At 32.0% G+C, this 26,696-nt stretch overlaps 3 protein-coding genes and 1 long non-coding RNA gene across 11 annotated transcripts; 1 reads left to right on the plus strand and 3 right to left on the minus strand.

Moving 5' to 3' along the window:
- Positions 1-2,455: 2,455 nt before the first annotated feature.
- Positions 2,456-11,695, plus strand: EMB1025 (Pentatricopeptide repeat (PPR) superfamily protein). 5 transcript variants are annotated; one of them, XR_016322950.1, is made up of 5 exons: positions 2,456-4,957; positions 6,053-6,126; positions 9,150-9,218; positions 9,581-10,319; positions 10,727-11,695. XR_016322950.1 is itself a non-coding variant. In XM_020676964.3 (2 exons), the coding sequence occupies exon 1, from the start codon at positions 2,934-2,936 to the stop codon at positions 4,947-4,949; it is 2,016 nt and encodes a 671-aa protein (XP_020532623.1). In that variant the 5' UTR covers positions 2,456-2,933; the 3' UTR covers positions 4,950-4,957; positions 6,604-7,015. The 5 variants fall into 5 exon arrangements, 1 of the variants encoding a protein (XP_020532623.1); XR_016322951.1 differs by lacking the exon at positions 9,150-9,218; XR_016322952.1 differs by lacking the exon at positions 6,053-6,126.
- Positions 9,347-11,360, minus strand: LOC105628304 (cationic amino acid transporter 5). Its single transcript, XM_012209702.4, is given in 1 exon segment — positions 9,347-11,360. A coding segment is annotated over 1 exon segment (1,761 nt). The 3' UTR covers positions 9,347-9,599.
- A 1,679-nt stretch (positions 11,696-13,374) lies between the features above and the next one.
- Positions 13,375-15,042, minus strand: LOC149493145 (uncharacterized). The gene is made up of 3 exons (XR_016322884.1): positions 14,730-15,042; positions 14,164-14,510; positions 13,375-13,998 (listed from the first exon to the last, which is right to left on the minus strand). It is a non-coding gene; the product is annotated as an uncharacterized LOC149493145 (long non-coding RNA).
- A 1,731-nt stretch (positions 15,043-16,773) lies between these two features.
- LOC105628312 (translocator assembly/maintenance protein) lies at positions 16,774-21,721 on the minus strand. Of its 4 annotated transcripts, none has more exons than XM_012209710.4 (12): positions 21,342-21,721; positions 21,097-21,155; positions 20,640-20,754; positions 20,473-20,529; positions 20,315-20,377; positions 20,169-20,237; positions 19,942-20,034; positions 18,904-19,008; positions 18,758-18,835; positions 18,198-18,326; positions 17,424-17,529; positions 16,774-17,180 (listed from the first exon to the last, which is right to left on the minus strand). In XM_012209710.4, the coding sequence occupies exons 3-12, from the start codon at positions 20,748-20,750 to the stop codon at positions 16,990-16,992; spliced, it is 1,002 nt and encodes a 333-aa protein (XP_012065100.1). In that variant the 5' UTR covers positions 20,751-20,754; positions 21,097-21,155; positions 21,342-21,721; the 3' UTR covers positions 16,774-16,989. The 4 variants fall into 4 exon arrangements, with proteins under 4 accessions (XP_012065100.1, XP_020532644.1, XP_037496609.1 ...); XM_020676985.3 differs by having other exon boundaries at positions 21,223-21,721; XM_037640681.2 differs by lacking the exon at positions 21,097-21,155.
- Between the last annotated feature and the right edge of the window lie 4,975 nt (positions 21,722-26,696).

Below are 26,696 nucleotides of genomic sequence, written 5' to 3' on the forward strand. Positions count from 1 at the left end.
TCCAATTTTAGATATATTGTAACCATTTGTTTCTTTGGCCCAATTTTGTACTTGCAATCATATTGTTTTTTTAAATATCATTGAAAGGAAAAACATGGAACACTAACAAATTAAGAGAAAAAAAAATCAAATATCTCCATAAACATTTAAAGGATGAAATTTAGAACCAAACCCTCAAACATGCAAACATTATATTTCAACAACTCGATTTCAGTCTATTCGCAATTCTGAAAACCCAAAATCATAAAAACATAAATCGCTTCAAATTTGTCTCTCTAATCTCCCCAATCAGAAAAAGAATTAATCTCCCGAGCAAACATATAACCCAAATGAAAAATCTAAAAATAATTTTTGTTATAAAAAAATAACAAAAAAAAAAAACAAAGGAAAATAGTAAGAAGTAACTATTATTTGATCTCGTGAGATATTTGCATCAATCAATTTATAGATAAAAAGTTTCATTAGAAAATAAAAAACAAATTCACATTCTAATGAAAAAAAATAAATAATTGAAAGCAAATCAAACTAAAATTAAACAAAAGAAGAAAGAAAAGTAAATGTTGAAATATATTAAGAGAGATTTCGTTTTCGCATATCATAGTATTGGATGGTTAATTAGCGCTTGAGAGAGAATTTTGAGGGAATCAAGCTCATGAAACTATAGCAAGGCGATCCTCTTCTAACAATAACTCCAGGTAGCAATGAATTTGATAGAAGTATTTGGTACAATGTAGAAATTTAAAAGAAATTTCGATAGAGATTTTACAGAGAGGAGAAAAGAGTCAAAAGTAAGGTCTTGTTTGGTTCAAATCGAACTACTTTCTAGGAAGTGCTTTTCCCAAAAAGTATAATGCAGTATGATTGATTTCTTAAATTGTTGGAAGTAAAAACGTGTTAATAAAGTTTGACATATGAAAAAACATAAATATCCCTACAATGCATATTATTTGAACTATTTCATTAATTTAAATCTAATAACTTGTAATTGATTCAATATGTATATAATTTACACTTAATAATCAACATACAATTTGTCATCACACAATAATCAATAAAATGTAAATTATAGTTTTAACGTTCAAAATATACATATAAGATTTTGCAAACTGTATAATTTTATATAGTTTTAGCATACCAAACTATTTAGCATCCAAATACAATATTTTATTACTGAATATGGAAAACAATGTTTAATAAATATAAGTCAATTAATTGCTTTCAGTGACTAAAACTTTAAATTGAAATTATTAGGTTTTAACAATTGGCAAAGCAGACATTTTACAAATAATTTTGAACCACAAAATTAAAATTTCAGGAAGATATAAATTGTTTGAGGATAAAATGTAATAAAAATAAAAAGGAAGAGCATAATTTGTGTGACCTACCTGATGGTCTAATAGAAGTTGTTAAAAAAACTTAGAGAGCTTGGAAAATGATATCAAAAAATCTATCAAGAGCAAAACAAAAACTAACACGCATTTAGATCTCAAGAAATGCACTTCCTTGGGATGAGAGGAGTAATTCAATTCCCATATAGTCAAGGAACTCAAGTTTTTAAGTTCCTGGGAACTTCTCTATTTATGAGAACTAAACAAGATTGAAATTGTCAATTCTTGAAAACTTCAAGAAGTGAAATAAGAATTAAAAAAAAAAAAGAAGCTCTAAGAGTTAGAAATAATTTGAATAGCTTGGAGTTGACAATCGTTACAATAGAGATGAAAGTTCTTTTAGAGGGGAGAAGAAGTATAGAAAAAGATTTTAGGGAAAGTTAAAATCATCGAAGACTTTGATAATGATGGAGAAGAAAAACCTGGAAGGAGTGGATAAAACAGTGAAATAAGAATTAAAAAAAAAAAAAAGCAATTCCTGTGAACAACGGTTTTTGGTTGCCTTTTAGTGTATATATATATATATAAAACAATAGTTCATGGTAAAAACAAACAATAAAAAATAGCTAAATATATAAATTCACCTCTGAATTTTACAACTTTAATCTTGTGGCACTCTAAATGCCTGAATAATCTATCATATGCTTGAACTTGTAAAATTTGATATATTATTCATTTTTCGACACTAACATCAATAATTTTTAAGAGTTTTTAGCTTTTATCTATAAAACATAGACTTAAAATATAATTAGCATGACTTAAGCAATGATAATTTTCATAAATTTTAACTTTTTAATGAATGTTTAATTGATTTATGAGTGTTCAACAAAATAATTTTGAAAATTGAAGTATTTAATAGGTTTAGTGTTATAAATTAAAGTTTTGGTGGGTCAAGAAAAATAGAATGTCACAAAATTAAAATAATAAAATTCATGAATGAATTTATGTAGTCCGTCAATAAAAATAGAAAACAGTGTTTTGTTTTTCAAAAAAAAAAAAAAAATGTATATACGGTAACAAACCTTTGCTAAATTATTCCTTTTATGCAGGATAAAAAGGCCATCCTGACGACTTCAAACGACACCGTTTTAAGTCCCCCCAAATTTCAATTCCCCATCCCCAATTGCAATTCAAAGCCTCGGCGCTCTGCAACAATTCCACAGTCGTCGACTAGCAGTTCGGCCGCTTCAATCACTTCTTTGAAAGCCAACGTTGCGTAGAGATAGATCCAAAACTCATTCCAGACAATCCAGAAAAGAAATTTAAGACAAAAAAAAAAAAAGCTGATTTCCATACCTAATTCGCCTCAATTTTTGCACAGGCAAGAACGCCTATGCCTTAACATTATAGTAGCTACTCTTAATTTGATCAGCCCTAATATTGCAATACCCAATCCAAATATATTAAACCTCAGGCGAGCCTGGCTACTGTGAACTGTACCTAGGCTCTCTACTTTAATATGTGTGTATAGATATTTTGCACTCTGTCTCCAAATCCCTAGCTGCAAACAAACACCCAGAAAAGAAAAAAAAAATTGAAATATCCATGCCAAAATGCTCTCTATACAACATATCAATCCTCAAGAGACTCAGTCATGTCAACAACTTCTATGTTCTATGTAAGTTCCCTTTCGACTCTGTGCATTTTCACTTTTCTGTTCTTTCAATTCCATCCAATGAAACTATTGCAACTGAATCCCAAAACAATAATGAACAGAATAGATATGATGATAATGAAAATAGAAATGAACCTGAGTCCCCTACATTTGATAAAATCTTCAAGTCTGCCCCAAAAATGGGTTCATACAAGTTGGGTGATTCAACTTTTTATTCCCTCATTGAAAAATATGCCACTTCCAGTGATTTTAAGTCTTTGGAGAAGATTTTGGATCGTATGAGACTTGAAAATAGAGTCTTTACTGAGAAGAGTTTTATTGTTATGTTTAAGGCTTACGGGAAAGCTCATTTACCTGAAAAGGCCATTGAATTATTTGATAGAATGGGGAGTGAATTTCAGTGTAAACGAACTGTAAAGTCAATTAACTCAGTTCTTAATGTTATTATTCAAGAGGGTCTTTATACTCGTGCTTTGGAGTTCTATAATTATGTTGTTGGTGGGAAAAATATGAATATAGCGCCTAATGTGCTTAGTTTTAATTTGGTTATTAAGGCCATATGTAAGCTAGGATTGGTCGATAATGCAATTGAGGTGTTTAGAGAGATGCCCGTTAGGAATTGTATACCTGATGCTTACACTTATTGTACATTGATGGATGGGCTTTGCAAAGAGGGTAGGATTGATGAGGCGGTTTCATTATTAGATGAGATGCAGGTTGAGGGTTGTTTTCCTAACCCAGTTACATTTAATGTGTTGATTAATGGGTTATGCAAGAAGGGTGATCTGGCACGGGTGACAAAGCTTGTTGACAATATGTTTCTTAAAGGTTGTGTTCCTAATGAAGTGACATATAACACGCTTATTCATGGTTTGTGTTTGAAGGGGAAATTGGATAAAGCACTTAGTCTTTTGGATCGGATGGTAATGAGTAAATGTGTGCCTAATGAAGTTACATATGGGACAATCATTAATGGGCTAGTTAAGCAAGGAAGAGTGCTTGATGGGGCTCGCTTGTTAGTTTCGATGGAAGAAAGAGGGTATCATCCGAATGAGTATGTTTATTCTGTGCTGGTTAGTGGACTTTTTAAGGAGGGGAAGTGTCAAGAAGCAATAAAATTGTTCAATGAATCGATAGAGAAAGGATGTGAACTTAACACTGTTCTATACAGTACTCTTATAGATGGTTTCTGTCGAGAAGGAAAGCCAGAGGAAGCAATAAAAATTCTTTCTGATATGGTGAATAAGGGTTGTAAGCCGAATGCTTTCACCTATAGCTCCCTGATGAGGGGATTCTTTGAGACAGGTAATAGCCGTAAAGCCATTGAAGTATGGAGAGTCATGGTAAAGAATAATTTCCAGAACGAGGTTTCTTACAGTATACTCATTCATGGGCTATGTAAGGATGGAAATGTGAAGGAGGCTATGGTGGTGTGGGCACAAATGTTAGGGAAAGGATGTAGGCCTGATGTTGTGGCTTATAGTTCAATGATTCAGGGCCTTTGCGATGGTGGCTTAATAGGAGAGGCTTTGAAACTTTATAATGAGATGCTTTGTTTGGGACCTGATTCTCAACCGGATGTGGTCACATATAACATACTTTTCAATGCTTTATGCAAGCAGAGTGGCATCTCTCATGCTGTTCATCTACTAAATAGGATGCTAGATCGGGAATGTGATCCTGACTTGGTTACCTGCAACATATTCTTGAGAATGTTAAGAGAAAAACTAGACCCACCTCAAGATGGGAGAGAGTTTCTTGATGAGCTTGTTGTTCGCTTATTAAAGAGACACAGAATTTCAGGTGCCTCTAAGATTGTAGAAGTCATGTTGCAGAAGTTTTTACCACCAAAAGCCTCTACTTGGGCAAGAGTGGTTCAGGAGCTATGTAAACCTAAGAAGATTCAAGCAGTGATTGACAAGTGTTGGAGCAATCTATATTGTTGATTCTTTAGGTATGCATATACAAATCTTATGCTTTTACTGTGCAGGCTTCATTAAACTCAAATAACATCTAATTTTTTGGTGAATAACTATGTGTATGAGTGTGCCAAGTAGGCGATTTTCTTGTTATGCCATAGATTAAGTAATTCTGTGGTGAGTGGGGCTTACAGAATGTGCATTTGATATTCAATGTTAGGTACATTTGTTTATTTCTATCATATATTAAAAAAATAAAAAAAATAAAAAAAAAAAAAAAATAAAAAAAAAAAAAAAAGTTGAACAAACATTTCTACTGGAAAGGTTTGAATATAACATGCAAGTGATAAATAAATAAGGATATATTGTGGGAGTACTTGAATTTTGAATAATTTTCTGATGGAGTCCCCTAACCTTTCTTTCTCTTGAGCTAGTACTCGAAATTTATGCACAGCAATATACAGTTCCTTGGGAATACTTTTCATATTAAAAATAAACAATTCAATGGAGAAGATTGCATACTACATTATAGAGTTAAATATATAGGGATTTCATGAGGGATCCTTGATTTTAAACAATGTGCCAAGTGAGTCCAACTTTATTATTATTTTTCTCAATCAATTAGAAGAACTTCTAACACAAGATTACTCTATCCCAATTTGTTTATGATTAACTTATTTGGAGGGTTCCAAAATGGACTTTCATAGAAAGAACTTATGCAGAATGAGAAAGGTGGCTGTGTTGAAAGCTTCAAAATTAGTGAAGGATATAGAATGGAGATCTCATCCTTTGCAAATTGACTCTTTTATCAGTACATTTGAAGCTGATACATTTACAACTTAGTTTTTGAATTCTTATGTTTGTTTTAGGTGCATAAGATTGATGAGGCTGGATTTGACTTATTTACGGCCCCCAGATGAGGGGGGGCATGTGAGCCTAATACTAGATGCATTTCATCTGTTGCCTATAGATTTTATTATCGTTTTCCTTTCCATTAGTGTGTTGCTGATTTCGTAGAAAAGCATTGTGCCTGTGTCATGTTGTATTTTGCTTTCATTTTATTCATAGAAGCATTACAGTCTTAATGTCTTATCTGTTTTTCTTTTTCTTGTTGAAATATGTTGTTCAAGGTTGTGTAAGTTTACTTGAAAGGAAATAAGCAAGTCTGATAAAGGAGACAAAAAATGTATTTTTGCATTTTTGGGTAAGATATACAAACTTCCTCTTGTATTGCTGAAATACACAAACATCACTTATCTTTTGTATGGTTAGACATGCTTTCTTGTAATGGATTTTTGTAATGATAGGAATTTGTTATTTGTAAAATAAGTTCTTATTTCTAGCTATGATTGCTGGTTTTAGGGCTCAGTAGAGAGAATCCTTCCATCTTATAAAAAACCAAGAACTTTGAGGAATTAGTTGCTTGCTTGACATTTCATGTTGTAATGTTTGAATAGATATTCAGTTTATGGAAAAGAGCTTAACTACCCACAATTGCATAACTCCAAATACACAAACCCACTAAAACTGAAATATAACACATGCCCTAAAGAAGCAACTTAACTTCCATGCATATAAACTGAAATAAAAATAAAAAGAGATAAGTTCTAAGGACGAATTCAAATCTATGCTGTTGCTCCTTTTTTTTCTTGCATGTGTACCTCTTGTAACCTCATCCCAGTTGTTTAACTTGTTCTGTCGCTTGGAGCTGGTGGTGGGCTGTAACAGGACGTTTCCACACAAAAGGTTGGTGGAGTTGAAGAACAAGGTATAACTAGGCAAAACTCTTGATATAGATGATTATAACGATGCAAGTGGAGAGTAAGTCTACATTCAAGCCAGCATGTGGTTGATGGAAGTGTGATGTAAGGAAGCAAAGAGTAAGCAGGAGAAGATTGAAGTGAGACTATAGTTCCTTAGGGCAGATTCAAGAACTTCATTCAACAAGGTCATCAATTGTTTAAGTGTGAGGCAAGATTTAATGGGTTGATCTCCGACCCCCTTAAGGACAGGATGGAAATTCATACTTTTTTATATTTTCATAATTGTGGAGGTTTAATAGCTAAATATAGTGATGTATCCTCTTGCTAGAACTGAAATATTCCTAAGACATTCTTAGAACTAGTTTGGCATAATGCTTCTTGCCAGCCTCGTGCTAATGGACGGCATTGGCCCTTAGGTGAGCTCTCTAATGGTAAACTAGAGAAGAGGGAGGGGGGGGGGGGGGGGGGGGGCGGCACTCATACTTGGAAAGTGGGGATGATGTCTCCTTAGGGGAGGATCTCTATGCATACTATGGGGCTAAGATGCCCATAATGCACATATCTCCTCAGCATGAAATTTCTATAGGGTGAATATATGTGGCACACAATGCTCGTAAGGCTTTAGGTTCAACCTTACCCTGATAGTACATTGTGTTGTGCCTTCAATTGGATGCGATTCTTGATATTCAGTACTTGGCTAGTCTAGATTCAGGGGAAATCTACATACCACAAGGTGTGTAAGGATTGCCAAAATCCTAGTCCCAAAATACCTAGCGACAGCACAAAATGTGCCTTCAGGAATTTTGTTATGTTGCCTTTCCTTTACCACCAAACAATGGCTGTAATTTCTTCCAGTATTTTAGCTGCTATTAATAAGATCATCAGAACACTACACTATCAAATTACCCAAAAAAAGGCAACTACAGCTGAAACTTTTATACATCTATCACCATTGGAAACCTATCAAACCACCAAAGGCGCGCAACTAGATGTGGTGTGAGGAGATGGAAATTGGAATCGCCCCAAAGCCACCCTTGACATTGGGGACAAGCTGCTATTATTTGTTTTCACCACCTTCCAAAAAAAAGACATTGTTAAGGAAATAGCGGAGGGAAACTGGAACTCTAGAAGAAGACAATGGAAGATTGAATCTAAAATTTGTGAGGATATGAAATTGAAAGAGAATCCTGTATTTAATGGCAGAAAATATGAAGGAAAGGAATGAGGAAGAAAGGGAGATATTCCTCAAGGCTTTTTGTTGAAATCGGCAAAGCCTTTATCAAATCAAAATATAGGCAATGTTGAAATAAAAACCAAGAGTTGTTTGATTGATGTTATGAAAACATTTGAAGGAATAAAAGTGGAAAACAGAACAAATATAATAAAAAGGCTGAGCTCTTTTCTTTCTTCCCTTTTCTTTTTCCAACTGAAAAAGGATAGCCTGGAACCATAGTAATGCCAATATAAGCTTAACTTTTAGACGCTAGTTTTGTTCTCTTTTTTTTCTCCTTTTTCATTTTCCTTATTTTCATTGCAATTGTAACTTCCTAGAATAGTTGTTTTCTTTCATATCTCTGAGAATTTCTTGCTGATCATTGACGGGAAATGGAAAGAAAAAAAAAAAAATCTCAAGTTCTTTTCTATCAATTTTTTTCCAGCAATCTGCTTTCTAATTGTTAGTAATGCTCCACAAGTTGTTAATGGAACTTCACTCCAACTTCACATTCTGTCTTATGTTTGGACAGCCATAACTATATTTTGGGTGCTAATATGATGCTCACAGTTATTGTTTGTGAAATTTTTTTTATTTTGGATTATTTATCATTTTTTTTATAGTGTCTTGTATTTAATTTGGTTTTTAGAAGTCTAGGAAGCAAAACTTGAATTTGGATTTTAAACTTCTGGACTCTTATCTAATGGGTTGAAATAGTACACTTGCAAATTTACTCGTGTCCAATTTCAATCTAGTTGGATCTGCCTATGAATATGTTTCTTCAGTTTACTTAGCTATGGACTACATTCTCCATAAGCTCTGCCATAGACCTCATACAAGTTATGAGTGTAAAAGGCAGAAGGCAGACTAAGAATGACATAAGAATGTATTTTGGACGGTGCTACCAGACAGTCGAAATTTTCCCTGCCTTATCCTAAGTAAGTACCACTTCCAGGTTTCTATAAATGGAATAATTTCTTACCTAGTCCTTTATTTCCACTCATCCATATTGAAATCCTCAACTCTACCACAAATTTTGCATGCATGTTGTCTCTTCATTGCTCAATGTTACCTGCCATACATCATTGTGCGTTGGATGAATGGGTGGATTGAACTTCCCCTTCAATTAAGCTAGTATTTTTGTTTGGTCGCAATTGATGTTTGTAGGATTTCTCCATTTCAGTCATTTTTCCTTGGTCTTGAGAGTAATAGCCCCCTCATTCTTTAATTGCTACACATGATATTATTTAGGTATCATACAAGATGGTGGGTTTGTTGTACTACTCCATCCAGATTGACATTTTTCACTCTCTTGCATAGGTAATTTTGCAATTCAAGCATTCTGTTTTACTTCAATATAGCCTCAAACTTCTAAATTTTGGAGTGCTGCTTTTTGTTAATCCTAAATCAATTTTCTTGTATCAGAACTATATCATTGACAAAATGTATACACTGAAATATTTTTACATATGCTTTGTCAATTCATTATGAGCATGCTAAAAATCTGAAACAGTTAAAGCTGATGATTGGTGTAAGGCTTTAAGCCAACTACGAGTTTTGGTGGGTTTGGATGTCTACTGACTTTAAACATCAAGTATTATTGATGAGTGGGTTATAATGTGATGTGTGCTTCGGATTATTAGTTTCAGAAGGTGTCTTAATATGAAGATTGGGTATTGCAGGGTAAGGGATAACAATGGCTCAAGGTCCTTCTCTTTTAATGTTGTCATCCTTCTCTTCAAACGATTCTGGTTTCTATTGCGGATGGGCCATGTCGTAAGTTGCATGGAGACCAAGGAAAACATAATAAAGCAACATTACAATTGTGCAGATCCCGAATCTCTCAAAAGCCTTATAACCCAAAGATCCCATGAGAAATATGTTTGTTGCAATTGACAAGGACGGAAGCCATGGAACAAGTGGAACTCCCCAAACCTTTGGCTTTCTCTGCTGAGGTAGAATCATATGTATCCCCATAGTGCCGAGGAACCAAAGAGGAACAGTAATGACATATCCAAACCATCCACTGGGCTTCAATCCCCAGTAAGCAGCAGTCCCCATGCAGGATGCAATAATAATCAGCAGAAAGGCGACTAACTTAATGAGGTTTATTTGCGGTGTGGTTTCCCGCACATAGTACCTCCTCACCAGAAGTGCAACAGCCATCATCATGAAGATAAATAGGGTACTCAGTGATAACAAGCTTGACAAGATATCCAGGCTTGAGAAAAAGGCAATGATAGCACTCGAAATGGTAATCAGAAGTGTGGCATTTATTGGTGTTCCAGTCTTCGGATGGACAAGAGCAAACCAAGGAGGAATCATGTGGGCTCGTGCAATATGAGTAGTATACCGTGCTTGTCCAAGTGCCCCTACTAGAAGAACAGTGGTCATCCCCTTCAGTGCACCAAGTGCTACCAGGTACTTTGCCCAATTCATCCCTACGCTCTGAAATGCAAGAGAGTAAGCTGCATTTGTGTCTATATCTGTGTATTTCTGCATCATGCTTAGTGAAAGTGCCATCAAGCAGTATATCACAGTGATAATTGACATTGATCCAACAAGTCCTAATGGTATGTCTCTTGATGGGTTTTTGGTTTCTTCTGCCATGGTGGCAATACTGTCAAATCCTCCATAGGCAAAGTAAATAATGGCAGCTGCCTTAAAGATCCCTTCAGCTCCAAAAGGCAAAAACGGTTTCAAATTGGAAGTGTTTGCATGGGCAAACCCTGCAATTATCACAAATAAAATTATTGAAGTATTGATTAGAGTTGCTATCCAGTTAAGTAATGAAGTTTTCCTTGTGCTAATCATTGCGATTGTTGCAGCAATGACTAAAACCCCAACAGCAATGGGGTCCAACAGATTGAAGCCTTCGCTTAGATTTGTATGGATGCGTAGAGAATTTGGATGACGATTCAAAAGAGTCGTGAAGTAGGAAGTCCATGCTCTAGCAACTGCTGCGCTGCTAACGATGCTTTCAAGAAGTATATTTCCTGCCGTTATGAATGCCACAAAGTCTCCTAATTCAATTCTCAAATAAGCAAATGATCCACCAGCCACCGGTATTTCAACTGCAAATTCGGTGTAACAGAAAACAGATAGCATTGCTGAAAATCCAGAAGCAACATAGGACAACACAATAGCAGGTCCTGCATGGTTGTGGGCTTCTTGGCCGGTGAGCACGAAGATACCAGCTCCTATTACTGCACCAAATCCAAACCAAGTGAGATCCCACCAAGTGAGACATCGTTTCATATCATTCTCACTTTGTTTCCGGAGTTCTCCAATCTCTTTAGCATCGTCTGATCGACTTATGAGTCGATCCTTGAAACGAAAACCCGTTTGTGCTAGTGCAGATCGGTAGTTAGCCCAGCTTTGAAATGATTCTTCTGGTAAGAAATCTTGTTTGCTGAATCTCCAATAACTTCTGTGTTGGACTTCACCACCCTGTTCTTCCATGGAATCTCTTTTCTTTTTTTTTTAAAAAAAAAAAAAATTAATTTTAATAATTGAATATTTTACTCTCTATCTAGTGATTTGTTATATGCATTTTGATATGTAGATTCTATCAATATATTGGTCACTGAATCTACATCCAACATAGAAACAAATTTGTAAGATCCTGTACAGCTGTTGAAAATGCAGATGCAAACAAAACAGACTTGTCTTCTGCATTTGAGTGGTTCACAATTTCTTGGGTGTTAATTATATTCTGACAAATTTGCATTCAATTCTATGCAAATAAGTTTTAGATTGTCCCTACTGGAAATTACATCATTTTCTTTCCCTTCAAATTATCTTTCAGCTCTTGTCGTATTAGCCTTGTCCAATTCAACTTTCCGTTTAAGTTGCCATTACTCTTTATATCATTGGGTTTGAAATATTACATATTATTTTTCCATTCCTTTAAATTTCACAGTTAATTTTTCATAAGAATTAGGAAAATGATCACTTCAATTGTAGAAAAAAATAATGATAATTGATTAAATTATCATTTAATTAATGTTCAGAGAGTTTAATTTAGATATTCAGACAAAGATAAAGTTGAAATAAAATAATTAATATTACTTTGATTTTATACGTAACAGACCCTCGGCTTCCTCTATTTCACTTTAATAGTAATAAATGAGTATTTTACTTGTTTCTCTTTAAGTGTTCATTTAGGATTTTAAAAGTACATTAATAATTTTTTTTTTCTAATTTTACCTATATTTATTAGGTGTTGTGTAGTAACATTAATAGGAGTTTTTAATTTTAAGTAGGGCAATTTAGACATTTTATCATTTTTTTTAGAAAATCAATGTATTCAAATCATTTTCTTAATCCTTATAAAAATATCAAATGTTACTATTAAAATGGAACGGAGGGAGTATCTAAATAAATAAACCCAAAAAATATCAAATTAATAGAATTTCACGTTCAGTCTCCATGACACATTGACATCCTATAGTCAATCTCATATCTGTAAATTAAACTTTGATACTTCCTCCATTCTATTTTAATACTAACATTTGCTTATTTTTTTTATAAGGATTAAGAAAATGATTAAAATATATTGATTTATCTAAAATATCTTTTGCAGCTATTAAAATAGAACAAAGCGAATATTTTCTCCGTAAATAATGTTTATGATTTTCAACTTTAAATGTATATCTATATTATATAAACATGAGAATTGGGGGATAATGAGATTTTCGACAGTATTCTTAATGAAATTTGAATATACTAAAATAACTTCATAATCAATTAGAAAATCATACTTTATTAGTTGATTGTATATAATTTATTAAAATTATTTTTTTAAATAAATAAATTATAGATAATTAAACAAAGATAAAATCTTAAATTTTATCTTTTTTAAATTTATTTTTTTAATAAAAATATATATATGATATTGAGACATTTGAAAATTTTTATATTTTATTTTTTAAATTTATTTTTAAATATTTGATTCTGTCACTAAAAAATTTTCGGCTATTATCGATGGAAATTTTCGTTGGTAATAACCGATATTTCGTTGGTAAAAATATCTACCGATGGAATGCCGACCAAAAAATGATGGTCAGTAAAACCGTTGTCAGTAAAAATTTACCTACCAAAAAATCAATCATCGGTAATTACCTACACAATTTTGGTTGGTAATGTTAGACTTTTCGTCGGTAATTTGGTGGTCAAATCCAATTGTGCTTTGGTCGATAATTGGTCGGTAAAGTTTTCTGCTAGTATTTGATTGGTAGTTCACCGGTGGATGTATCAGTATTTGATCGGTAATGGATCGTTATTTTATATTTGAAAAGTAAAATTAAAGATTTCCGTCAATAATGCCATTTTCACTTTTAATATTATAATTTGAGAAATGAATATTTCATCGATAATTTGTTGATATTCCATCGGTAAATGTTTACAGAAATTATCTTTTTTCATTTTTTCAATTTAAAAACTATTTGAATTTACATATAAAAAGACATTCAAATTGAAGAACACACAACATGTATATTCAACCAAGGTTAAATATGAATCTAATTAAGTTATAACATTAAACATAAAGAACATAAGTTTAAATTTCATCGACAATTAGCATCAGGTTTAATACTGAGTTTTGCCTTAAGAAAGTCAAATATCTTGGTTAATTCTATTCAAAAGTAACATCTCTCTAATGATCCTATGATTGATCCTCCATCGGCTGGTTAGCAGCAAGATGTACATCTCCTACTGGATGAGGTATAGGGACAGCAGCATTCTGATCTATAGCTGGAGAATTTGCAGAAGGAGTGGGCCTAATATGTAAATGCTATGAATCTCAGAGATCATATGTGATTGCTGAGCAAGCAACTCTTACTATTACATCACCAACCTCTCCAGTGCAGCATGTAGCTATGCAAGAGTGTCAATTGTCTCTGTGGATATTCTTGTAGCCCCAGCCGGTGGAAAATGTGAAGCACCGTAAGACTGAGATAAATAGGATGTCGCCTCAGATCCAATTCCATATATCCTTCATCTGTCATTTCCTACAGCAGCTGTTAGGTCTATCTCTGTGTCATCAATCAATTATTCCTCCGTACCCTCAGACTGACAAGATGTCTGATCCTCTCTAATGCTTTGTAAAGTTCCCCATAGCAAAATGTTATACATATAAGTCAACAATTCAGTGTAACATTCAAATCCTAAAACAAGCAACCTATAATGAACTAATACAATTTATATGTAACTTAGAATATATATATATATATATAAATTTAAGTCCTTACATAAAATTTCTCACCTCATTTACTCCTGTCGCCCTTCTTCGTTTGCACTCGATGGAACAACTTACTAAGTGTAGCTTCTCTTCCCATCTCCTTTGCTTGAGTTAAAATAAATAGTTACCTCTATATATCATATTAACTTAATTACATGTATTATTGAATTTACATATTGCAATATTTTAAAAGTATACATGAATCATTGAAGTTACATGTTAAATATTACAATTTTAACTTCTAGCATGAGATGGAAGAGCAAATAAATCTGAAAGAATATTAAGTGCAAAAGAAAAGTAATATCTTATCTTATTTGCAGAAAAGAGTGACACACATGTCTTTAAAGTGATCTCACTCGTAAATTATTCCTCTGCATTAATAAACACCAGTCAAAAAAAATAGAAAATCATTTAAATGGTATAAACAAAACAAAAGTTACAAATAAAAAAGCATATGAACTTAAAACGAAAAAGTAAGCCCTAATTGCATTTGTCTTCTACAGTTTGGCAAATGGATATGCATTCACTCACTCATACATGGAAAGCCAATTGAACCTAATAAGGAGGAAAAATAAGAAAAGAGTTACCACCTTACAAGTCACACCACCAATCACTGGAGTCCACAGTAGGAGGAGCGGTGGTAGTCTTCTCTTGGGCCAATTATTTTTATAAATCCTTAGACAGAGATAGAAGAGAAGAGAGCGTGAAATAGAAAATGAGAGTTGCAAAGTTTTCTAATTGCAAACTTAAAAAGGATACTTTCCCTAGCATTTACCAACCCTATTTTCGTCGGTAAAAATATTTATTTCATTGGTAACTTCATTTAATAAATGAAAATATATACTAAAATTTTTTAACGACGATCAGTGTTTGGAATTCCGTAGGTACCAACTCCTGTCATATCTAGGCGAGAAATTTACCAACGTAATGGCAACCCAAATCTGTGGTTTCAATTTTAGTTCATTATTTCAAATCTCATTATTTATATTGGTTGTCAGTGGTTGGTAAGTGGTCAGTAATTACCAACGGAATAGCTGCGTCGGTGCATTTTGTGGGTAATTACCGATTTTTTTATAGTGTGTTTTTATTATAATTTAAAATATTTTATTTAGGAGAGAGAAAAAAAAGTATATTTTTTAATATAATATTCTTTTTTTATTTATATTTGTATAATTTGATTGGATATATTTTTAAAAGAATAAATTTTCAAATAGGATATACATGATTAATTCTTTCAAAAATCTTAAAATTTCTACTTTTTAAAATTTATTTTTAAATAAAATGAACATATGTGTAAGATGATGAATAGTTAAAAATTTTAATTTTAAAGATATATATAATATTTTATCATTATATCCATATGTTTATATATATTGATTATTAGGTAATATTGTAAAATGATACATGTACAGTTATAATGAATTTTAGATAAATGGTAATATAATTTGAACTGAGGCGTGTAAATTTTATTTTCATATTATAAAAATCTAAATTATATAAGATTAAAATTAAAATTAATATTTAAAATTAAAAAAATATAAATCAAGTGCAAATAATATTTAATGAGTTAGATTTTTATGATAAGTAAAGTCACACGCAATGAATGAAATGGAAATATATGTCCATGCCTATCTAGATTAATGGACTGCCAAAATTGACTTGAGTGGTAGAAACATAGCATGTGCTTAGTCAACCATTTGGCCCCAAACAGTTGGAAAAGAAAAAACTGGAGCTATAGAGTAATTATTCAGTGTACTTGGTGCATTGAGCCAATCATAGAATACTAAAATGTTAGCATATTCAAATTTCTAATTCTTTTGTTAGAAAGTGAATAATAACAATTGATTTGAAATTTCAATTGAAAAATATAGAAAGTGATATTTCAAAATATAGAAAAAAAAAAATATCAATTACATCACTTCATTGTTGACTCATCTCACCAAGTCAATAGACTTAATGTAATACCAGTAACTATTCAGTGCATTTGTTTGCATTGACTTATCTCACCAAGTCAATAGATCACGATGATCCAGATCATTTTCACTGAATGAACTTGGATTGTCTCTTTTGTCCTTTGAAAATGAAGTTTGTAGAAAATGAAAAACAATTTGTATTTCATTTTCTATCAAGTTTTTTTTTTTTTTTTCTTTTTTTTTTTAAAGATATATTAAGGGCAACATTAAATGTTTTTGTCTACTCAACCTAAATCCATGTCGTTTAATGAATATCGTTGCAGAAATAATAATGGGCTTAACAAATAAAAGAATGGGCCTAAATGCTTAGTTTATTGGGCCTTGTGTTCAATATAATAGGCTTAATCAGTAGGCAATCTTCGCGAATGTTAAATCACTAAGCTGAGATAAAAATATGCTATCTTCGTGAAACCTCAGTCATTAAGCCAAACTAAGTTAATGAACTATCTTCATGAATGCTAAATCTCTAAGCTAAGATAAAAATCGGCTCTTCATGACACTGCGTTACTAACCCGTTGCTGAGTTAATAAGCTATCTTCGCAAATGTTAAATAGCTAAGCTAAGAAAAAGATAACATGACAAACAAAAGTATAGTTAATGCAAAATAAACCATTCTCATTGCCATCACCTCCAAACCACAAAACATAGCAAGATGAAAAAATTGGAGTAAAAAAGGGGATATTAAAATAAATAAATAATAATCCTCTACAAAGTGGGAAAAAAAAAATTGAAATAAAATTTGAACTATTGCATATGGAATATGTCCATTAGTTTCGAGATTCCCTACCTCTTATCCAAGAACAACTTGTAGCCTAGCCAAACTCATTTCAAGTTGTGTACTAAAATTAGGTGGAAAGAAGTATAAATATGTCCAATTTCATGTCCATGATTTTAAAGCTTTTCTCATTTTACTAGCAAGGTATCTAGTGGCGTTAATACCACCTACAGACAGAAGCCCAGAGACAGCTTGCCTCACACTAGAAACCATCACAGTACGCCTTAGTACCTTCTGCATACATTTTTTAGCCTCTTCCCTTGAATCAATCATGACCTCATGTAAAACTCGCCCTGTCAATTTGAGGTAAAAAAGAAAAGTAACCTTATTATATATTCACGTTCATGTCAAACATAAAATTTGAAAGTTGGTTAGAAACAAATGTGACAGGCTCAGGCTTGCCCTCCAAATATCTAAAGCATGTTTTAAAAGGGCCACATATTGAAGTTCGGAACCAGACACTGTGATACAATACAAATATCAAATTTGAGAATTGCACAATATTCAAAAGACCAAAAAAAAAAAAGGGCAAATACCAGAATCACTCAGCTGTTTCTCCTGTCCTAGCTTCATCCCCATTTTGCTTCTGACTAGTGGTGGCAATGCACGAACAAGAGCACGAGTCACTGGCAAACCACAATCCTGGTTTTAAAAGACCTGAATGCATAAGGATTCTAGATGTAGATAGAAATGGCTGTAGTAAAACATAGATTCACATGTATGCATAAAAAATATTGCTGCCAATATCCTATGTCATAAGCAATAAGTAATGAGCTAAGACAATGTTTTGCCTTGTGACTAAGGATTCCTCAAAAGTTTAAAAATAACAATTAGTTTAGGAGTACATCCCAAAGCATTGCTAGGAGTTAAAGGATCCCAATGGTCCCCATAAGAAGCCCTTAATTCAGTAAAATTTTTTAACTTGTTTCTAAGTTTACTATTGCTTCATAAAAACCATCAGGAAAAAAAAATAATAATAAAATAAAATAAAATAAAATAAAATAAAATAAAATAAAAAAATTGCAAATGGTCGCTTCCGTGAGATTCTGCATCACATAAATACATAACCAGAAATGAAGTTTTCATGATATGTGGGATAAAAGTCTCCTGCTGACTGCCTCCAAAATCATGAATAAGAATGAATGGGATAAACAAGACATTAAAGAGATATTATGAGTGCATTGAAGGCAATAGATGTTTAATCATCTGATCAACAATAGATTACACCGTAAGCTCTGACATAGAAAATTCCCATTAAAGGTGCAAAATTGAACAAGCTTTAAATTGAGAACTTGGAAGTCTAAGTAGACCTGGGAGATGTGTTCTTGGTGACCACTGAACAATGACAACTTCAGCAGCTCTTTAGCCTCATATTCTTGGAGAAATGGTTTGTACATGGAATGAAATAGACCAAATTGCCCTTGTACAATCTTCTTTACCTGTGGCATGTGGATATTTATCAATGGGCCATCCACCAACTTCTAGCCAAATGGCATTTAAACCAGCAATCTCACAGGAAAATACAGATGAAAATGTTCACTAGAGAAACATTTTGATGAGCCAAGAAGAATTTCAAAAAAGAAAAGGGGGATGATTGACAGAGTGAATGTGAAACCTAGACCTTGTAAATGATAAATACGTTATTAAGGTTGTTCAAAGTAATAATTTAGATTAAAAAGGATCATTTTTGGCATGTAACATGTGATTGAGGCATTACTAAGTTTGGTGAAGAAAATTATAAGCCAAAGCTTCCAAGAAACTCAGCTACCAGTAATTATTCTCAACCTTCAATTGCATAGAAGGTATGAAGCCTGCCATTATTATTAAAGCCTATGATCAAGTACTTGAAGAAAGCTGTGCCAAACTTCACCTTATTTTTGTCCTCTGCAAAAAGCGTGCGCAAGTCACCCATATAAGAGAGGCCACATATTTTGGAATACAAATCCTCCTGAAGAAAAAAGAACTGTGTGATGGATTTATTATTTCTACAATGGTGAGCTTGGCAAAGAAACAAACCTCTGTAAACTTGGATGGCAAAAGGAGGAGAGCAGCAGAAAGTGCAGCCCTTAGATTCACAGAGTTAACAGTTCCCATATCCAAATTATCCACTAGTATGTGAACCTGGGCGAAAAAAATTTCAATTAATGATAATTGCAAATATTGCAAACAGAATTAACTGGCAAATAGAATGTACTGCAACTATGGACCCAAATAGCAAGCAACTGTAAGAAGCAAGGTGTCAAAAAAATGAACAGAAACATAAAATATCAGTTTTTTTTTGTCAGATAACAAAAAACTTTTATGATCTTTAAAAAGATAAGGTTGTTAGGACCCAAATGCATTGTGAATAGTTTAGATTTGCAATCATGTTGCAGTGTTTGAGGATTGATTTGTAATTTCATTTAATCTATTACTGTTGTTAAGTTTGTTTTTGCTGATGTAGCATTTATTACTTGATGCATAAGCTAATGTGGCTTTCGTTGGATAGTGATATATAAATGAGGTGTAAAGTTGTACTAAATAGAGATTATGTTGATGAATAATATCTCAATTTACTCTTTCTCTCTCTTCGGTGAATCTCCCTTTCTCTTTGTCTTGTTTCTCTCTATTTTCCTCCCATTTTTCTCTCTTTCTTTCTAAACAAAAATTAAACCCTAGATTAAGCATTGCATGTCTAGAAGGCCTAAAAAGATATCCATCAACACATTTTAAGGACATTGATAAAAAGAAAAGTGTGAGAACTGAATAATAGAAGGCAACACTGGACTTAGAAGAATATCACTGTCAAGTGTCTTGTATTGAATGAGTTTAATGGCCACACTTACAGAGCCAAGTCACAGTTATATTTATTAAAAAAATTAATTTATTTGCAACTCTAAAGCAGTATATTTTAAGCTCATATAAATAGGCAGTAATACTTGTATAACAAGTTCAATCATAAATTGGTTTCCAACAGAGTTCACAAAAAAAATAAAATAAAATACAAAAAAAGGAATTAGGCAACTAAATTAATAAAACAAAATACGAAGACATACTAATAAAGGGAACACGTACTGGTTTTTGTAGGCGACCACTCAAATAAAATCTCTCCCAATTCATTACGTCCTGAACCAAGTCATGCATTCTAACAACTCCATATTTGAGCATCTGTCAGACATGGCTTACATATGACAACTTATAGTATCTTACTGATAAATGGAAATTGTGCCAGGATTAATCACAACATGCCAAAGGATAATAAGTAACTTGAAGACTTGATATAATGGAAGAGTAATGAGTACCTTGTCATTCCATGTTACGAATGGATTGAAGTGCACTCCGACACCAATCCCATCAGCAATTTCAGTTATCTAGCATAATAAACAAATTACAGTCCCACATATAGGGTAAGAAAAATAAGACAGAGAGAGGAGGGAGCGACACGCACCAACTTTGCTCCACCAAGGTGCTTCATCCATGAGGCATAGTGGTCTCCATTCAACTTCAGATTCTTAACAATGTGATAAATAAAACAGCAGAACCAGATGCATTACTTATCAAAAGAGAAGATATAACATGAAAATGTATCCAAATTTTAATATTTACCTCAGAATGCCATTTTTGGGGATCTGATACACCAAGAATATAATCCACCATGGATGACTAAAAAACACAAGTTCACAAATGGAACTTAAATCATACGTGTTATTTATACAAAAGAAAAGCTAATGAAAGAAAGCACTCCAGAGAAGGATTTGAAAAGAAAATAAAACCTTGTCCTGATTATTAGGATGAAGAGCTGAGCCATAGACACAGCAAAATTCTACTGGCGGGAGGACTTCTAGAAGACTCTCAAGCTCAACTCTTTTCTCATTTTCCATCATGACGCTAGCATTTAGACAACACAACAGTTATAATAAGAAACAATCTGTAGGTGGTGAAGGTGCAAACATAGAGATCAAGTCGTCAAGACAAGTTCATGTTAAAGACCAAGCAACATCAAAGGCAGAATAACCGTTACGAAAATAGACAAATTCATTATTTAGGATCTTACAATGCTAACATAGTCAAAAACATTTCTTGATAGTAGCATAAAAAACTTAAAACTTTAAATCAAAGAGATATTGTGGCCAGAAGCATATATACATTTAATATGAGAAAAAAAAAATGATTCGAACAACTTATTTGCATCTGAATGAAAAAGAAAAAAAGCTGAAACAAGAATGATACCAAGAAGTAATAGCAGTCAAGACTAGCCCAACTCCCGCTCACGCATATAAATACAGGTCCTGTGATTATCAATAAATATAAATTGAATTCTAATCAGGACTTTCACCAAACAATTGATATGCATACCTGAATTTTCTTGTTAGAATACAAGAAAAAGGGTTTCAATGGATTCTTAATAGTCTTGATTGCACATTTGTCACTGCTAAAAGACAAAAATGATAAATATGAACAAAGAAATTGCTTACCCAGCTTTGTGATATGGGTTTAGGGTTTTAGGTCATACTAGACTAACACGGGTCCCAGGAAAGGTAAGCAATTCTTAACTGCCACTACAGGAAAATATGAGTCGAGAAGGCAAATAGCCAATAGTAATGGGATCGGCTGGGTATGCAGTTCTCCGATCGGTGATTGTCAATCACAACTCTCTCATCTCTCAATCGTGTAATAGAGCAAGGGACGAAAGAAAATCTAGCTAAGGTGTTGAGGGTAGGTCAAGAATGGTGTTTGGGTGGCTCGAGATGACAGCTCTTGGCCGGCAATGGCAAGAGAGGAGACTCTGGCGGTGAGAAGCGATCACAGATCACGTAGAGAGGAAGAGGAAGGGAGGTTTGGCCCGATTCAAGCCTGTCTTCCCAATATTAATGATTTGGTTCGATTTAATTGATTCAAGTTGGTTTGGACAGATTTTTTTTTTTTTTTGGGTTGATTTTCTTGAATTAGGCATGGCCACGGTTCCGGAACCGGCGGTTTCGGTTCCAAATTTTTTGAAACCGGAATTGAATCAAAAATTTCTGATTTCAATTCCTGTTTAGAACCGAACGGTTCCGATTTCGGCTCTGATTCCTTAACAGTTTCAAAACCGACGGTTCCAATCGATTTTCCGGTGAATCGCATAATTTTAAATTTTAAATTTTGAAGACCGGTTTTCAAAATTTAAAAAATTTGTGAAAGTTATTTCTTAAAAAAAATACACCTAAAAAAATTAAAAAATGCTTCAATTAAATTTATTTTTTTTAAAGACTTGAACTTAATTATTTTTTAAAAAAAAAAGTCTTCAACTGAATTTATTTTTTGTTTAAAAAAGTTTGAACATAATTTAAAAAAAAAAAAAAAGGCTTGAACTTAATTTAAAAAAAAAATAAGTTGCTTACGTATCCTCTTGGGTTTAGAGGAATCAAAGCCCACGTAGTTAAGTTGCCAATAAAATTTAGAAAAAAAAAAATTTAAAAGGTTCAAATGGCTAGGACCGCCGGTTCTAACCGACCAGAGAACCGGCGATTCCATCTGGTTTGCGGTTCCAACAATAAGGGAATCGGAACCGAATCGGAAATATCCGGTTCCGATTCCCACCGATTTCGGTTCCGGTTCCCACCTATTACGAACCACCGGTTTCGGTTCTAGGAACTGTAATATGGCCACCCCTATCTTGAATACTCTAATAGATTGTTTGAACGGAGGTTATTTGATAGGTTGGGAGAGTAAAGTAAAGTAGAAGAAGTTATTTAGTCATTTGGGAAGAGAGTTTGAGAGAAGTACGGATTTTTGAAGGTTATTTGAGAAGTTGAAAATTCGTCTAAACACTTGAGTCTTCAACATCCTGAATTGGGATGTAAGTATGGTTAAAAAAGATAGTTTTCAAAATTATCCATAATTATATTTATAAGTTTTTCATGGAAAGAGTATTTTCATAATATTTATATTTAACATTATCTTCCTTTACCATCAAACCAAATAAAATAATATTATTACATCTTCATTTACCATACTTTCCCATAAACACACAAAAAAAAAAAAACACTTACTTACTATACCTTATTTCAACGATGTCTCCCTCCCTTCATCCAAACAAAGCGTAAACAGGTTTTTGTTTGAAATATTTGAGTTTGACTAAATAAGTTTTAGTTTGAGCTTTATTTTAATTCCATTTAATTAATTATTTAAGTAAATTTATTTATTAAAGATATAATTTATGATTTTTTAAATTTATAGAAAAATATTTTTGCTATTTTAAATATAAAATGAACTATAATAATATTGGTTCAAAATTGATATTTAAATTTTTAAATGTATAAGTTTTGAAAATAAAAAAAAATTAGATTATTTCAACTTTCCTCCCAAAATGGCCTAAAAATTAAGCCACAAATGGTGTAAAATAAAATTATTTTACATCTTCATCACATTTTCACCCAAACCAAATAAGGGATTTTGAAAAACTCAATACATTTTCACCCTCTATTTTACATCCTTCTTTATTTTACCTTCATCCAAACAAACTATGTATAACATGAAAATTTATTCAAAACCAATTTCAAATTTATTTGTTTTATTTTGAATTCAATTATTTTAAAACCAGATTAGCTTTTTTAAACTAAAAAATAAATTTGGTTAGTTATATATGGTAAACAAATCAAAATCGAAAACCAAATGGTTCTCTATATCCAGATTTATTGGTGACTAGATTTTTTAAATAACTATCTAAATCCGACAGAAATGAATGGGTTTAATTCAATTTTCGATTAAAAAATCTATTTTTTATTATATTAAAGTAGTCTTATATTCGTGTTTCGCGAAACACGCAGATATTAATATATTATTTAAATAATTATTTTTATTAAAAAATTTTTGATTTATAATTTAATGTTGAAACTAAAAATATAATAATATTTAAAATATTTTAAGTAAAATCTGGAAAATAATTAAATTTAAATTAATATAATAATTATATTAATAAATTATTTATCACGCATTTTAATTTGAAAGCAATTTCATTTTCTTTTTAAATCGTATATATTGTTAAGAATCAATATAGAGTAAAATAAAATATAAATATAAAAGCACTTTTATTAAACACATAAATACTATATCACTAAATTTTTCTTTACTTTGGAATAGTTGAAAAACCTCTTTCTTAATTTTAATTGTGTTTTTTGCGGATTATTAGTAAATAAACAAGCAAAGCTCTGCGGATTTTTAAATGGTTTTAAATCCTATTATTACCTGTTTCTTATTCTACTTCTCTCACATTTTCCATTATCAGTTGACAATAATTGAAGATTCAATAGAAAATAAATAATTAAAAAAACAACTAAGATCATCATTAGTCAGATTTCAAAACATAAAATAATGAAATTACTAAAACTAATTTCAATCTCCATAATGAATTCAAGCATCTTCAAAATTAAATAAATTACCATACAATGTCCCAATTCACAACATTATAGTTATTTCACAAAATATCCAACTAAAGAAAATTGGCAAAGCAATCCGACAAATGCTAGCAAAAATAAATTTAAATCCGACACCAAATTTGTCTATTATAGAATAATCATTTGTTAAAATTGATACAAGCACATTTGGCTAAAGAAAAATATGAGTGGTCTAAAGTAACAAATAAAATATTTCATTGCATCAGTTTACGACATTAATAGTATAATTATATATATGTATATTTATAAGTTGTGTGTGTAAATTTCTGTAAAATTGCACATACGAAAATCTAAAATCAACTAAAATTGGTGAATCAGTCTAAAACAATTATGGAAATCATGTATGCTTCTCAAGCGTGAAAAGAAACATCAAGTTTTTAGATATATTGCAACTATTATTGTATTGTAATTAACGATTTTCGAGCATTGTCAATTGCAAAATATCAAAATTGTAATCTTCCTACTATAACTATATATCATAAGTCATTTTGAATGTACAATCTTTGAAATTCTTGGTTCCTAATTCAAAGAGAACAAATAAAGCAAAACTTAACAACACATCGAAAATAACATATCAAGCATCTAGAATAATCTTACATGTTCTGCATGTTAGATTATTTAATAATCTATATGTGGCCCAGGTGGTTCTAATTAAAGTGACCCGATATGATGGTTATTGGGCTTAATGGATAAGAGCCGGTTAGGATTTTAATACCCTTCATCTGCCTTATAAAATTAAAAGAATCGACAGTTTATGGTAGACACAGAAAAGAAAATAAAATAAAGGGTGTAAAGGCTATCTCAAACACATGCGTTGATAGCTTGTTTGAGAGAGCTCATAAAAGAAACTCGCTCATAAAAAAAAAAACTCCCGTAGCTGTTAATTATTCTCTGACCATTACGAACAAAAGGCCAGAGAAAGAAACATAGATCTGCTGTTACGGAGAGAATCGAATTGCCGCATCGAGTTAACCCATAACATAGATTATTGTATATTCTTGTCAAATAAATTTTAAGAACAATAGATCTGGGTTATATTAAAGATTATTCAACACCGCAAGCTATTTGTATTAAAAGATGTTCCAACTACAATCCTAAAGTATAAAACAAAGTCATTACAGTATGACCAATTTCATAAAATATTTGAGAGTGCATAAAGACTGTCACTGTGCTGTTAATACCACATAGGTGACTTGAGAAGAGGAGGCCGAAAGATTTACTTACGTGGATGGTAAGCAATCCAAATATCTTGGCAAAGATATACTTATGAACATAAAAATATAAGATGCAGTGAAGCCAAGTAATTAACTCTAAATTTTCAGATAGATTAAACTCAGTTCAGTGAACCTTTCAATTGGCTCTACAAAGAATTTGAAGAAAACAGTTTACGCCATTCTTCTTATGGTTTAGAACTCTAAAGTTAAGTGAAGCACCTGAATCGAAGGATTTGACTTCAGTAAAAGAGAGATGGCCGAGCAAATCAATAAATATGAACAATGTAGAGGATATGCAGAAAGGAGATTAAATATAAGCAATCAAAGGAACTAATTAACTCAAATTTTAAAAGCTTAGAGAAAAGTTGTTCAACAACCAAATAGAACTACATAGAAAATCTTAATACAAAAAATCTAACCAAATCAGCAAGAAATCTAGAGATGGGTTTCCTGCAAAACAAAAGAAAAAAGAAGTCGTTTTCTCTCATTTCAAATTCATTGTGAAAAGATGAAAAAGAAACGAAATATCTGCCCCAAAAGAGTGTTTTTAAGTTTCTTATAAAATGAAAAGGAAAAATAATACAAATTAAGAAGAGAATTAAAGGCAAATAAAAGGAAAAATTACCTGGAAGAGTTACATAGAAAAGAAGAGAGTGAGGTAGGAGTAGTCAGTAGAAATTGGAGAAGTGGATAGATGGTTTGAATAATTAAATTACCTTTGTCGTTTTGCTCTTCTTTCATGTTCATTGGTTGGTCAGGAAATTTTTCCTTTTATAGATTCTGCTTTTTTTATTGGAAAATAAAATGAGAAATTAAGAAATAAAATACATGGAAAATGAAGCTTTTCTATGACGTGAGTTGTTACACAACAAACTATCTATTACCTTTTTTGAATTATATTTTTCCACTATGAGTTGTTTATGAGTAATGAAATGCTATCATTTTTTATAAATTAAATGTGTTGTAAATATAAATTTGCTAATATTTTGACTTGAAACATGAATTAACTTGAAAAAAGTGGGACTCAAATCACTTGATTGTATAAAGGAGTAGCAAAAATCAGTGTTTAAAAGTTAAAGAGAGCCAAACTGAATAACTCTTCACAACGCAATTTTTTTAAAGAGAACCAATCAAATATCAACAATTCATTTCAATAACAAATGAATTTCATTCAACATAA

The sequence above is a fragment of the Jatropha curcas genome, chromosome 10 (genome assembly GCF_041381405.1).
Source record: "Jatropha curcas cultivar XTBG-Jc1 chromosome 10, XTBG_Jcur_1.0, whole genome shotgun sequence".
Taxonomy (NCBI): Eukaryota; Viridiplantae; Streptophyta; class Magnoliopsida; order Malpighiales; family Euphorbiaceae; genus Jatropha; species Jatropha curcas.

Coding starts and splice junctions, on each gene's coding strand:
- EMB1025 (XM_020676964.3), top strand. CDS start 2,934: ATGCCAAAATGCTCTCTATACAACATATCAATCCTCAAGAGACTCAGT.
- LOC105628312 (XM_037640681.2), bottom strand. CDS start 20,750: ATGATGGAAAATGAGAAAAGAGTTGAGCTTGAGAGTCTTCTAGAAGTC. Junction 18,836..18,903: donor TGCCATCCAAGTTTACAGAG/GTTTGTTTCTTT, acceptor TTTTTTCTTCAG/GAGGATTTGTATTCCAAAAT. Junction 18,327..18,757: donor TTGCAGAGGACAAAAATAAG/GTGAAGTTTGGC, acceptor CACATGCCACAG/GTAAAGAAGATTGTACAAGG.